The sequence below is a fragment of the Leopardus geoffroyi genome, chromosome A2 (assembly GCF_018350155.1).
Source record: "Leopardus geoffroyi isolate Oge1 chromosome A2, O.geoffroyi_Oge1_pat1.0, whole genome shotgun sequence".
NCBI classification, from domain to species: Eukaryota; Metazoa; Chordata; class Mammalia; order Carnivora; family Felidae; genus Leopardus; species Leopardus geoffroyi.
This window is the reverse complement of record NC_059331.1, coordinates 91,423,155-91,438,564: the sequence shown is the minus strand read 5'-3', so window position 1 is coordinate 91,438,564 and position 15,410 is coordinate 91,423,155. Positions and strand designations below refer to the sequence as shown.

The 15,410-nt window shown below is 38.1% G+C and overlaps 1 protein-coding gene across 5 annotated transcripts in view; it reads right to left on the bottom strand.

The window, feature by feature from the left end:
• The window catches only part of DMTF1 (cyclin D binding myb like transcription factor 1), a 45,559-nt gene extending 30,659 nt beyond the window's left edge, over nucleotides 1-14,900 (bottom strand). The window contains exons 1-5 of one of the 5 annotated variants that reach the window (XM_045494667.1): nucleotides 14,734-14,873; nucleotides 12,839-12,978; nucleotides 5,392-5,514; nucleotides 3,915-4,031; nucleotides 2,011-2,133 (exon numbers count right to left, since the gene is read on the bottom strand). In XM_045494667.1, the coding sequence (XP_045350623.1) occupies nucleotides 2,011-2,133; nucleotides 3,915-4,023 (232 nt within the window). In that variant the 5' untranslated portion in view covers nucleotides 4,024-4,031; nucleotides 5,392-5,514; nucleotides 12,839-12,978; nucleotides 14,734-14,873. Of the gene's footprint in view, nucleotides 1-370; nucleotides 478-2,010; nucleotides 2,134-3,914; nucleotides 4,032-5,391; nucleotides 5,515-12,838; nucleotides 12,979-14,346; nucleotides 14,678-14,733 lie in introns of those variants that run through there. The other 4 variants (XM_045494668.1, XM_045494666.1, XM_045494669.1 and 1 more) reach the window with 4 other exon arrangements.
• Nucleotides 14,901-15,410: the final 510 nt, after the last annotated feature.

Below are 15,410 nucleotides of genomic sequence, written 5' to 3'. Positions count from 1 at the left end.
GAAAGGAAGTATTGGTACAAAAACAAAGTCTGAAGTAGATCACAAATGGACTCCACTTAACAGGTAATACCAAAGGAGGTAATGGGACTAATTAATGAGGTAGCATGGAGAACAAAAGGCAGAAGAGGATAAAGTATTGCAACAATCATCTAAATGAATAACCACCAAGAGTTGTAACTATGAGTAGGGAATGGAGAAAATGTGGTGACAGAGAGTAACAATAAGAAGTTGTAAGTGATTTACAATGATTAACATGAGAGTTAAGATTTTTTAAGGAACAAATTTTTTTCATCAGTTTTATAAAGCATGTAAAGAAAACGTGAACATTAAAATGAAATTTGAAGTTAAATCTTTAAAAACTAGTATTTACCTCCATCAAGTCCAGCAAACAACGACTTGCCCATTCAGTCAGTCCCAGATGATGGTGATGATACAGGACTTCATTTTTTTACGTGACTTTTTAATGGAGAAGTTTTCCTACGTTGATTTTATCAACATGCTTTTTACAAATCTAGGGAACAATACTTCAAGCCCACTTTTCACAAATTTAGTACTACTGTAAATATTAGGCTCTAGAACATTCTCCATATATGATGATGCTCTGACCCCACAGCAAGTAGCTCAGGTCAGTACGTCCATATTATCATACCCAGTTAAGTGAAAGAGGGTGTGAAGGGTTCAGTGTGACACCGTACATAGAATATAATAGCAAATGGACTTTGAACCTACAGTCATGATCAAGGTACTCAACTTTACCCAAATGAATTAACCAGTCTTAATTTATTTCAAAATAATCCCTCAAAAATTCTGGCTTAATAAAATGTTTTCATCTTATTTTATGTCTTGGGGACATAATGTACAGCATGGGGACTATAGTTAATAACACTCTATGGTATTCTTGGAAAATGTTAAGAGAACTTATCTTGAAACTTTTCATCACAAGGAAAAAAGTGTTAACTATGCGTGGTGGCAGATGTTAACCAGACTTAGTACGTTCATTCCACAACAAATACAGATACCAAATTATCATGTTGTGCACCTGAGACTAATATGTTACATGTTAATTATATCTGAATTCAAAAAATTCTAGCTTGGAAAATGTCCATATAGGATTGTATCTGTATAGACATGCCAATCATGGCTGAATCACAACCTAATGATGGTCAAATTAGAGGAGTTTTAAAAAAATCGTATGAATCATCACTAGGAGTAAAGATCATTTAATTGGAAATACATATGTCTGTCTAGGTCACTAGAAGCAATATTAGCAATCTTAACATTAATACTGTCTTTCCATAAAGTCTCACAGTAAACTGAAAATGGTTTCTGTTCAATTGGATAAACAATAAACTCTAAATAAAGAGTACACATCTACGTGTGAAGACAAAGTCTGCCATGATGAAAACCTAATCTTAGTTTTTTCCAACCGGATGAAGATGTGATTGCGCTTGATGCTGAGTGCAAAATCAAAGTTCTCAAAGACCAGAATGCTTGGGTATGACTTTAGGCAAGTTATTGTATCTCTCCGTGCCTTAGTTTTCCTAAAAAATTTATGAAACAGGGATCATAATACCTACTCTACAGCATGCTTTCTCAATGAGGGCAAAATATGCTTGCATCTAGGAGGGGTGTGTGTGGAAAAAAAGTATCCTCTTTGTTATTAAAACGCTACATACATACAGTACATTAAAACACACACACACACACCAGTGTATCTGTGGTATTATAATTTCACTGGGGAGAGCATGATCAGGAGAAAATGTCTAAAAAAGCTTGGGGTGGGGAGGGTGATAACTGTCAATGAAAAAGGCTGAAAAAATTCAAATAGGCAACATATGCAAAAGCATTTAGAGCCATGCCCACTCATTAAGTATTAGTAAAAAGAGTTTTTTTGACTAAATGAAGAGAAAAATAATGGGTCTAAGTCTACCTTGAAATGCCAACTTGATCTCGCACAAGCTAAAATCAGATTTCAAAAGGGAACTGCGTTCTTCGTACATGGTGACTTACGTGGAAGTGCAACAACTGATATGCAAGGAGTAGAATCATCAATACTCTGATCATCCTCAGAAGACAGACAAAGCCTTTTATGTGGAGGTTCAGTACTATCTTCTGAGTCTATTTCATCAGCTTCTAATGAAACAAAATAAAACAAAAATCTCAAAAATCTTCAAACCAACGAAGAAAAACCCACATCTTCAACAAGTGTGAAACAATCTTATCTATTTGCTCAGTTAACCCAGTTGTGCAAGTAGGACCCCCAACGACACTGCCGTCTCTATCCCCAGTGCAGGGCCTCAGCTCCTATTCTTATGACAAGAACTATGAAGAGAGGTGCTACTTTTTAAACATCACACTTTTGTACTACTAACTATCTGTCTTTCCAAATATTTCACATGCAAAGACAGGGCTGGTTATTCAACTCACTCAGTTATTTACTGAATGCCTACTATGTGCTAAGTGCTGCGAACAGAACAATGACAGATACCCTTGACTGTCGAGGCACTCACAGGGTAATAGAGGAGATGACTAAACCGACAATTTCAAAATTGTGTTCTAAGAGCTATGCAAGGGGAATGAAGAAGGTTTCATGGGCAGAGGGGAGAGGCACTTAATTTATACTACAGGTGAAGGTTTCCCAGAGGAAGTGTGTTGAACTGGAAAGAACTTGAATGAACAGAAACCAGGGGAAAATGAATATTACTGGCACTAGGAATAATTATTTGTGGTGACAGTATAGTATGAAAAGCTTAAGGTATGTTAGGAAAATGAAGACAGCTATGAATTACTAAGACATAGGTATATGAAATGTGGCAGGAAGGGAGGCTAGCAGAAAAGCTGACATGGTAGGAGGCCATCACTATGTTCTAAAAACCATGTGAAACTTAAAAAAAAAAAAACAACCTTCCTCCACTACTGAGCATCATGACCAAGGTCAATGGCAGTATGAAAGATGAATTAGCAGGGAGAATTGTTAAAAGGCTACTGGGGCCTCCCAGGTGAGAAATGAGACTCTAAACTAAGAAAGGGGAACTTGAAACCAAGGAAGCAATGGACTCAAGAAACAAAATACTATCAACAAGTCTTCATGATAGAATGAATGTAGGAGATGAAAGAAGGGTTTATTCCTACCACATTTATGATCTGGGATACTAAGTAATGAAATTGAGAAAGAAAGAGAGAACCAGGTCTCGGAATTTTGTGCAAGATTTCAGTTTGGAACACGTGATATTTAAGGTGTCTATGAGAAACACAAAGAATTCAGAATAAAGACAGAAATTTGAATCATTTTAATAGGTAGGTGGTACTTAAAATCACAAGTTTGAATAAAATTACCAGAAATCAAGTATTGAATGAGAAGAGAAGATAAAACCTAGGTTGAACAAAGATAAACTTAAAGCAAAATGAATATAAATACGGAATAGGTAGAGAAGTGACAACAAAATCACAAGCCTCAGCCTCTTGAATCTTAACTGATTACAGATAATAATATTAAATCTTATTCAAATAGTCACGTAAAATCCCCTTCTACAGATTCTAGAAAAAATTGACAGGATTGCTTTTACATTTTTTAACGTGCTATATACATTGCCGGCAGCAAATGATATCAAAGAGAAAGTGTTAATTACAGTTAATTCATCATCTTTGGAGGCCCAATGCATTCTACTTATTTATAAAGTAGCTACGAAAGTCAAAAAAGTTCAAATTTATGGCAAATTAAAAAAATATAAAGGTATATTTTAAAAACATAAAAATATAAATTAAGATTAATTCATAAGCCAAAAAGAGAACTCCCATTTCTATTATCCTAGCCCAAACTGTCAATCAGGGTTATTTGTCAATAACGATCAAAGGGAATGTGAAATCCAGAAATCCAGAAAGACCCATAATTACATGTCAGCAAGTTTTCCTACCATTCTGAGGGCAATGAAGAATGAGGTTCCCGTCTGTGTCCTGAGTCAAAGTCACAGAGTTCACAGTTTCTACTGTTACTGTGTCAGAATCCTCTTCAACTGTGCTCATACTCAAATCTACATAACAGATTTCAGATTTAAAAAATTACTCCCAAATATGAACATAAAGTAGCCCCCAACTTCCCCCACCTCCCCATAAAAAAACCCTCACAATTTATACGTGCTATATAGTGCTCTTTATGTGAAATTCCAATGGCAGCTCAGACTTGAAATTTTTCAAAAGGTTATATCCATGATTCAGAATAAAATGTAATAATCTGCAAGAATCTGCTTCTCTAAATAAAAACCTACAGCATTTTTTTAATGTTTATTTATTTTGAAGTGGGGGGAAGATAGAGAATCCCAAGCAGGCTCCAGGCTGTCAGCGCAGAGCCCCACGTGGGGCTGGCTCTCACAAACCGTGAGATCATGACCTGAGCCAAAATCAAGAGTCAGACACTTAACTGACTGAGCCCCCACAGCATTTAGTTTTTAAGAAGACTTGTTTTTACCACATCCAATGAAAAAGACTCTGTTCCAAGTTGTTTCATCAATAAAATATGAGGTCTTATCAGTAAAACTCTCACCACTTTTTATTTACTGGCAACTTTGATACATTCAAATAGGTGTTTAACTTCTGATTCTTTCACAAGATGGATTAAGCCTTTTATCTTAGAAAGCATCGATAAATCTAAGAATTACTTCTCCAAAACACTTTTTACAAATATTTAAGCTCTGTTATTAGCTGAAACTAAGAGCACTAAAAAATTATTCTCATCATTCCCCCCCCCCCATAATATTAAACAAGTACGTACATTCATCATTGACCAAATTGCTTTTTAAATGGATATAGTGCAAGGCCTTCTTTTGAAATAGAGAACTGATTTTGTTTAGAGGGCCTTCACCTGCTATTTTACACATATATCATTTTCCTCTTGTTCAGACAGACTGAATGATCAGAGTCTCACAGTATAATACCTCATGGCTAACAGAAGGAAATGTATTGAATTAAAATCAAGGGCCTGGCTGAAGTATTCCAGTTAACTTTATAATGTTCAATGAAGTTTTTCCCTTAATACTCAATTTTGTTCTTGTCCACATACTTTTTACCAACTAAACAAGAAGCCATAAGGCTTAATGTGTACTACTCACTATTTATTTGGTTCCTATACACAACATATTAGTCTGCTCATATATTTACCATTTATTTAAGTGCATTTTCGCTTGCCAGAAAAACTTAAGATCTATTGATATTTACAGGGTGAAGACCCAGTGATTCGTTCAGGTTTTACTATACAAATCACTGCCTTAAAAGGACATCATTTTGCAATGATAAAAGACAACAGGTCCCAAATTCAAGATAAATAGAAATCACAATCTAGTTATACCAAAATTTGCAAAACACAAGGTGACATCCTTGGAATAAAGGCAGGCTTACCTAGAAAATAGATGGATCAGGTATAGCCCTTCCCACAGAATCAAGTCGCCTTCCCTTAGACACCAGCATCACTTTCATGTTATCCAGATTGCTTCTCGCCCATATTCCTACCTCTGCAACACTCTGAAAAAGTAACAGCATTACACAATAAGGCTTAATAAGAACAAACAACTGTGTGCTAGCCGTATGCCCAGGACACTCTAGCCTCAATCCTCTGTGATATCTTAACTAGAAAAAGAATGACAAAAACCAGAATTCTTTTCTTTTTTTTTTTAATTTTTTTAACGTTTATTTATTATTGAGAGAGAGAGAGAGACAGAGCATGAGCATGGGAGGGGCAGAGAGAGGGGAGACACAGAATCTGAAGCACGCTCCAGGCTCTGAGCTGTCTGCACAGAGCCCGATGCAGGGCTCGAACTCACAAACCGCGAGATCATGACCTGAGCCCACGTCGGGTGCTTAACCAACTAAGCCACCCAGGCGCCCCCAGAATTCTTTTCTAAACAGACCTTTTAGAACTCAGCCTCTAAAAGTATTCCCCAGTGAAAGGCAGAAATGATGAGATCTGTACTTATTAAGTTCATTTAGAGGCAGTTTCTCAACCTCAACAGGCAAACAGTCTCAGAAAAAATAGGTTAAACTATGGTACTAGTTCAATGAACTGTAGACCAAGGTATGTGCAACATGACCCAAGATGTAGAGTGCCACAAATGTTACCAGTAACTGTATTTTTTCTTTGTAACAATTTACTAACACCTCTTTATACATAATACCGTAGTTCATCCTAAAGCATTACAAACTGTATCCTATCTGTGATCAAACCTGCCTACAGATCTGTGGAAAAAAGAAACCCTCAACAGTTGAGCCAGAAAGGTAAATTACAAGCAAGCTCTTGAATGCAATGTGAAACTTACAAAATCTGAAATGATTTTTAAAGGTGTGTTTCAATAAACTCCTCATTATCATCCCAAAGCTTCAACCAAAGAATCAAAAAGTACAGCAGGATTCGAGATTCAAGGGAATGATTCAGCAAAAATTAATGATTAAAATTTCATTTTAGCAATGTTCTAATTAGAACTCATCTCCAAGATGTTTATATTTGGAGAATTGCTACTCATAAGTAAGTCTGCAGTAAAAAGGTAGAGATCCTACTAGGGTCAACTCCAGTCAACTATTAAATTTCATGTTTTTCTTATTTCTGAATCCATTAAGTTTTCTTTAAAAGGTGGTAATACTGAAGATAGAGAAATTCAATTCTAAAAAAAAAATCCATAAACTTACCAAAAGCAGAGTTGACTCTCTTTGTGTATGTTTGTAAACGTGTATACACTACAGTGTACAAGCAACTTATATTTTGCTTTTTAAGAATTAATTCACATTAAAAAGTATGATGAAACCTAACTGAAGCTAGGTACCTAACTGAAGTTTTCTGTATCACTTAGAATTTACACCATATTAAAAAAATGACATTATTTAACAATGACCCTATCGATGGACATTTATGTTTTTCCTAATTTTTCATTTCCTTAAAACATACTGGAACATTTATATACTCTATTTCCTTGAACATTAATGGAAATTATTACATGAAAGAAAATGACAAAATTTAGAACTTTCTAAATTTTTAAAATTTTACTTATGTATTTTGGGAGAGACAGAGCATGAGCAAGGGGAGGGGCAGACAGAGAGGGAGGGAGAATCTGTACTGACAGAGTGGAGCCCAATGTGGGGCTTGAACTGTGAGTTCACGACCTAAGCCAAAATCAAGTCGGATGCTTAACTGAGTGAACCATGCAGGTGCCCCAAAATTTAGAACTCTTAAGTCACACTGAGACAGGGAAACTGTAAAGGACCTATGAAAAAGAGCTGGTTTCTATTCGTTTTCCTGCTTCTATTTTTGCCAATACCTGCACTCCCACCTTACACATGCCTTGATATATGTCCCCCTTGTAAGGGTCAAGGAGTTAATTATTTCTTTAACGTCTTCCACTACAACTGATAACAACTTTGAAGTGGCCAGGTGAGGTCCTCATGAAAGTTCTCCAAGACCACTGACTCCAAACACCTTGACAAAAGACCCTGGCTCCAGAGGATAAGTGACTTATGGAGGACACCTGAGCACTCATCCTTGTTTGATCAGTTACTAGAAGCCTGAGAGGACATGTACACCAGGCCACTATCCTTAATAAAAACTCCAGACCCCCCCAAGCAAAGATGAGACTCATGCTCCTTTTCCTTTCTGAGTCTCCCAGATGCTCTGTATCTGCTGTCTCCAATATCTTCATTAAACTCTGTCCTCCCTTCTTACTGGCTTGAGCCTGATTTCCATCCTGCGTGAAGCTTACAACCCTTTTGCCTGGTCCTGTGGGACCCCTTCTGAGTCCTCTGACCTGGCCTGCCTGCATCAGTTTTCCAGAAATGTTGTTCAAATTTATATCCAAACCAAGGAAGTATAATCTCTATTCCTGGCAACCGTTCTTTTGTTAAAAAGAAAGCACAAAGCAAGAAACAGCACAAGACTTCATTTGATAGGTGCAAAATAGTCACAGGTTTAGCATTTTAATCAATGTCATCTCAGGACCCAAATGAATCCAAAACTCTAAGAAAAAATAAAGGCAGATTTGAGGCAATATGGAGATAAAGTGAGATAACAGTGTAAGAAAAAAGGGAGTCTGAAACAGCTAGCTAGATGCAATCAGTATTTCATTCTTGACAAGCTGTATTGATTACAGGTGATTCCATGCAGTGTGCGGTGTACCAGCTTTAAATAAGAAATCTGGGTTCGGTTTTTAAAGTTCAGCAACTCATGTTTGAGACTAGTAAATGGTTCTAAGGTGCTGTGCAAATTAACAAGCATATGTGGTCAATCAACAAATATTTATCACATGTCTACTATCTACATGTTAGGTGCTCTCTAGGCATTGGGGATATGGTAGTCACTTTTATTTTTTTACCATCTTGCTCTCGACTCATTTTCCAGGGGTCGTTCCCATTTCCCACCATAGTTAGAGCTACAAGGTCTAACTTAAATATCTAAAAACTGACCTGGTTTTACCTTCAATTATTTTTATTAGGTAACACATTTACATGGTTCAAAATTCAAAATATAAAGAGGGTTATACAGTTTAGTCTACTTCCCGTTCCAGTTCCCCGGTCATCCAGCCCCCCTCCCTGTATAGGTGAACTCATCAATTTCTCAGGCTTCCTTACACTTATCTTATGCATTGAGAAGTCAGTACAGCCCTTCCTATTCTTCCTACACATACTCTTTTTACAGAATTAGTATCATACTACCAACACTGAACAGTACCTTAAAGGCTACTTTCCACTGCCTCAGTAGCAAGATGAGGAGACATCACTACAGCACGCAACTGCAAGGTAGCCAAAGGATTAGCAATGGCAAAGTCCCTAAAGTGGGACCGCTTTGGCCTGTTGCAGGAAAAAAAAAAAAAAACACCCCACAGCTGGTATCCCAGAGGCTTTCCATAAAGAGGGAGAGCAGTTGAATTGAAGGTTGGAGATAAAGACTGGGACAGATCTCACAAGGCCGTACAAATCCTTGGACGATTTTCAGTTGAGGAATATAATTTACATTTTTAAAAGATCACTTAGACTGCAGTATGGAGAATGGATAGGTAAGTCAGAAGAGATGAAAGCAGTCAAAGGAAGGAGGCTGGAAAAAGGATATATTCTGGAGGTAGTGTTGACAGGATCTGCTGAATGAAGAGATGATGGAGATTAAGAGAAAGTGAACTATCTCAAGCTGTTTCCTAGGCTTCTGGCTTTAACAGCTGAGTTTGGGGGCACTTAGATATATTTCATTACGTATTTGCATTACTATTTGTATGAAAAAGTTATAAGACATTCAAATGAAGATATTAAGTTGATAGGTGGAAGCTGGAATTCAACAAACAGGATTAGACCTATCAAGACAAACTTAAGTTGGTGGCATGCAAGTACTTTTTAAACAGAAGATCACCCAGAGAGATCGTGGTACAGAACGCTTATAAGGGAACATTTATATTCGCATTTAAGTGATAAATATATTTCTTTTCATCTAAAGCTCCCAATGAGTGAGAACCCTATTTAACGTAGAACAAAAGAACAACTCTGGATCTAGTGTTTAATACAGAATTCAAAGAAATGAATCCTTCGTCCTACTTCATTCTGGTATTGATGGAAAGTTCTTATTCAATGGATTATCTTAGACTGGTGTTTTCATCAACTGAATCTACATACAGGCATAACTCATTTTATCACGCTTCACAGAAAGGGAGTTATTTTATAAACTGAAGGTTTATAGCAATCTTGCATTAAGCAAGCCTATCCACACTATACTTCCAACAGCTCACTCAGGTCTGTGTCACATTTTGGTAATTCTCAAACTATTTCCAACTTTTTCATTATTACAGTTGACCTTTGAACAATACATATTTGAACTTAATGTGTCCACTCATATGTGGATTTTTACAATACAGTACTGTAAATGTATTTTCTTAGCCACATTTTTCCTCTACTGTAAGAATACAATGATACATTTAACATACAAAATGTGTTAATTGACTGTTGTTATTAAGTCTTCTCGGCAAGAGTAGGTTATTAGTAGTTTTGGGGGAGTCAAAAGTTATACATGGATTTCTGACTGCCCGGGGGGGCATCACCCCTAAGCTCCCATTGTATAAGCTCCCAAGAACTGTATACTGGCTGTGGCCATCTGTGATCAGTGATTAAGACTAGCTGAAAGCTCAGGTGATATTTTTTAATATAGGCACATTGAATATACATACAATGCATGTGTATACACATTGATTTTTTTGACATGCTATTCACATTTTTAAATGAACTACCGTAAAGTATAAACAGAACTTTTACATGCACTGGGAAACCAAAACTCATTTGACTTGTTTTATTGCAACCTTTACTGCAGCAGTATGGGATTGAGACTGCAGTTATTTCTTTTTTAAATATATATATTTTTAAGTTTATTTTGAGAGACAAAGGGGCAGGGGGTGGCAGCAGTGAGGGAGAGAATCCCAATTTGCACTGATAGTGCTGAACTTAATGCAGGGCTTGATCCCACGAACTGCAACATCATGACCTGAGCCAAGATCAAGCAAGAGTCGACGCTTAACTGAACGAGGCACCCAGGAACCCCTCCTCTGTAACATTTTTGTGATGTTCTTCCAAACATACTGCCACATCTTTTAGAACTTTTTTGCACTTATTTTTTTCGTAGTATTTTTCACTATGTCTACTTACTCTTCCACAGCATTTTTAATGGATACTTAGTATCTAAGTTTATCTAACCATGATCCTATAAATGAACATTTTTCTTTGAGGTCATACTATTATAAAGACCTCATACTGACCAACAACATACCTATCATTGCATATAACTAATGCCTTAGGACACGCTTATAAGTGGATTTGCTTAGTAATATTTAATAAAGATGTGTTTGAAAATAATCTGAAAGAATAAACCTCCTTGCTAATTAGAAAGTCTTAGTGGAAGAGAATAATTAACAAATACTTGTATCCTCAACATGTGTACACAGCAGGCTGGCAGAATAGAAAGCTGCAGAATATTGATTTTATTCAAGATAGGAATAGGGACTTGAGGTTGAATGCTTCGGATTGTTGTTCCAGGCCCATGGGGATTTGCTTTTCTGTACACTTTGTGAAAAAGTCTGAGAAGCAAAGCTACAAATGAACATACAGCATACTAGACTAAGGTAACAAATGATCACTAATAGCTGAGTTTTAGTGGCAAAATATAGCTGTATGCCATATCAATAGTTGTCTGTAGAGTTTATTTTAATAGGCTTTAGTCACTTACGCTTTGATTTTAACTAGGGACAATTGAAGACAATGTCTAAGAGATTTCTTGGCAACATGGTTCATTTCAAGGTGTAGCATTTCATACCTGGTCTGGCAACAATGTTGCTTATTAAAAATAAAGAATATTTTTTACCCAGTGCATGATTTAAGAGCTTATAATATGTATTTGGCTACATTTAAAAATTTTATTCATTCAAAACTGAGCACTTCATGCAAGGTACCATTAGAAGCTCTTTAGATGGTAAATAAAGATCAGTGTTCACAACCCACTGCTGGAAGAATGGCCTGACAACAGTGTACATAGCCAAAATGACAGCTAAAAAAAAGGGATCGTGTAAATAAGTAAAATTAAAAACTGTTCATAAAGGGCTCTCCAGTGTGCCTTTTCCTGACAGCTTCTGGGATTCAGTCACGGAATGGAGTATCTTCCCACAAACTTGAAGCAGCAGACATGTTAAACAGGTTCCTTCTTTTATTTATCATTTATCTTTATGGAATCAAAACAAAACCAAAACCTATTTGTGATTTCTATTACAAGGATTTTCTTCACAAAATGAAAAAAAGAGGGGGCGATGATACGAAAGCACACACATTTAATATATCTGTACATTTAGCATACTTGGCACAGTTTATCATTTTCTCAGGTCACTTCATATCCTTTGAGGACAGAAAAAGCTTTGGAACTGAAATTACAAAGCATTTAAAGGTACAGCAATTCAAAAACAATTCTTTTATATGGGGGAAAAAAGTGCTGACGATTAGGGCAGTAAGAGAAAATTGACTATTAAAAAGAAAACTCTATTCCAAGAAGACAGATTACCATCTCCTGTTAAATAAGCAGCCTCTAAGACATTAGAACTCTTCCTAAACCTCATTGCTATTCGAAACTTTTGACGTCCCCGCAACAAATGAAAGTGTGTGTTCAATGTGATCTAGGACCTCAATACTTCAAAAAACTTCCCTGCTCCACTAAATTTTTAACATCTATGTGCCAGGTTGTAAATCCCTAGGGATGCTCGTGTTTCACATTAGTGCATTCATCTTCACAGGTGTTAACTTAAGCCAATGTACTTAATGGAGCATGACAAAAGCAACTGCTTATAATAATGAGAGGTTACTGTCAGGACATACAAATTTATTACAACGTTAATAAAAACTATAGGGTCTGTAGATGTTGGAAAGATAAATAAAGTGAATAAAAAGAAAGACATTATGTGGGGGAAGGGAAGGACTAGTTTTGTTTTTATTTCAACAGTAACTAGCCATTTCTAACCTTACAAATAGGCTTCTCTCTCTCACTGCCTCAGGGTGAAAGGAGATAAACTTGCCCCATCTTTAAAGAAAAAGAAAAAGCCAGTAAAGAGAAGTGAACTTAAAAAAGACTCAAGAGGATATGTCTTCTTTTGATATAATTCTATCAGTAATCCTTTTCCAGCCACACTCTGCTTCCAAAGATCGAATCCTAATTCCAAAATGTTCTTGTGATTGCTTCCTCTCAAAATACTTTTAAAATCTCAACATTCTGAAATATAGAGTATATGTTTATTCATCTAACTGCTCAAAGTATGAACTTAAAGTTCTAAGCAAGAATGCAATGCCCAGTACTTACTGATTAACTGTAGATGAAGACAGGGCAATAGCATTTTGGCTCCACCATCTAGCTCAACTGCAATCAATTAAAGAGATTCACGCAGAAAATGCAGATTCTAGATCAGTCCCCAAAAGCATATTTTGGTGTGAGCCTATCAACTAAAGTAGTAAAAAAAAAAAAAAAAAAAAAAAAAAAAAAAAAAAAAAAAATTAGCTTTTTGGTGGCACATAAGTATATGGAAGTAAAAATGAGATAAAATTATCACAAAACATGAAATGTATTTTTCTTCATAACTGTGATTTTTCCCCCTGACAAATTCAAGCTGTTTTTTTTGCCCCTGGTGAATGAAACAACTCTCACATCAAATTTTACACCCTGGCAATTTTTTCCTAAGGCTGAGGGATTTAGTTTTAATTTTTTCTTAAAACTTAACTAAATTTCTGTATCTGAGCCTAATAAATCATCTCTTATCACTACACCTTCTTAGTAAAACGCTACGTTTTCGGCATATTATCACCAGTCTTTAAATGTTACAGTGGTGGTAATTACTCAAATTACTAACCAGAAAACAGTGATACTAAAAAGCTGGGAACAAATTTAAAGCCAGCTCACAGAAAGAATCCTAATGGGAAAATATGAAAACCTTTGAAAAAGAAAAAAAGATTTTCCGTTTGTAAAACTTTCAACACAATGGAAGAATATTTTCTTAGACTGTAGCTTAAACGCTATAAATGGTTAATCGTCTTTCACGAATTAAAAAGTATAATTAGTACAAGATCAAAAATTTCGAAACGGTATATTCTATGCTGACAACATTGCATATTCGAAAGTCACCCTACAAAATACGCATTTTATCGGATGTCCCAACAAGCTGCCTCGGCTGTCAGGAGCAACACAGACGATCAATCAAGTTATGAAAAAAGCAACCACACATTGCATTTGAATTTCCAAATTCAATCATGCAAAGTAGAGATAAGTCCTGACTTATATTTCATGTAATTATAACCCTCCCCTTAACTTCACCGAATATTTTTATTATAAAAATACATGCTGTATCATTCAACTGCATAGAACGGCACTTGGCCACCTCTACTGTCATATCTATGGCGGAGAATGGGTCAAAATAAAGTATATTTTTAAGGACAAGAAGATTAAAAAATTTAAAAACTCATTCAGAACTCAACATATGACGATTACTACTTTGCAGACGCATTTTACTGTTCTCGGCTCGACTAGGGCACTCTCACTCGCAGTTAGTCCCTGCCCCTCCTTCTTAAAAGAGCCTGACATATTATGGCCAAGCAACCCCGATTCCCTCGGCACGGGCCTTGAATAGCAGAGCTAGAATGAATCCCAAAAGATGGAAGAGTCTAAGACGCAAACAAGGTAAAAGAAAAAAAAGGGGGAGGGGGGACAAGACCCGCCCAACTCTCTCAAGCCCACCTCTCCTTCAATGGACTACATAAACCTGAAAAGGAAATAAACAAAAAAGGAACACCAAGAGAAAGCAGCTAAGGCTCCCTTACTCTCTGCATTCTCGGGCCCAATTCTCTACCGAAGCTCTCGGCCCACCCCACCCCCAGGGGTCCCGGCGCCATTTAGCTCCTCCGAAGCCGCCGCCATTTTCCGCCCCCGCCGGATCGCTGCTGCGCCTCGGCGGCCGCTCGCTACCCCACTCAGTAGCCCGAGCCACTGCCGCGGGCCGGGCCCCGAGAGGGAGGCCCTGGCCTGAGCGTGCGGGAACGGCAGCTTCAGCGTCACGAAGGCCCAGCTCCGACCCCGCCCGCGGTGCCCGGGCGCCCAGAGCCTGCGCCTGCCGGCGGGAACAGGATGGCAGCAAGGGGGCCGGACAGGCTCCACTGGGCGGAGCGGCCCTGGCGGCGGTTGGGACCTGAAGGTTCCATCGCACTTACTTCCTGTTTTGGGTCCGGGCACTTTGGAAGAACCAGGATGGAGGCTCCAAAAAATACCAGGATGGAGGAAGCAGCCACGGGCAAGAGTGGCTGCAGCTGGAGTGAGCGAGCGCGACGAGCCACCGGAAACGGAGCTACGGCCGCGCCCCGCCCCCAGCCCCCGCACGCTCCCCCTCCCGCGCTCCGCTCCCTCGGGACTGCTGTGTCTGTTGGCTGCTCGCGTCACTTCCGACCAAGTCGGAGCGCGAAAAAAGGTCTCGGGTAATTGGAGCTTCGGTTACCGTTCTGGGTAAAGTTCGTTTGCGGTCCGCAGCTTCTCTTTTCCTACTGGGAAACCTCGGTACTGACAATTCCGCTGCTGATGCTATAAAGAAGGCCCATCTTTCTTGGGCGTAACTGTGGTCTTTCTGGCTCTGGTGGCAGTGGCGCCCCGCTGGCCGAGTTTCATAAATTCGCAGAGCTCAGAGCGGAGACAGCCGGGTGTGGAACGGAGTGAATGCCATGTCTAGATGCAAAAGAAAGTTGGAAATTCTGTGTGGCCCTTCACACTTAGTTTGCGTTGCCCTAGGCGCTCAGTGTGAGGTGTTCCCTCTTTGGGCGTGTGATGTTCTGGTCAAATGTATCCTTTGTGAGCGAAGGAAGGTGCTACTATAATGCACAGTCCGTCTTGAAGCGTA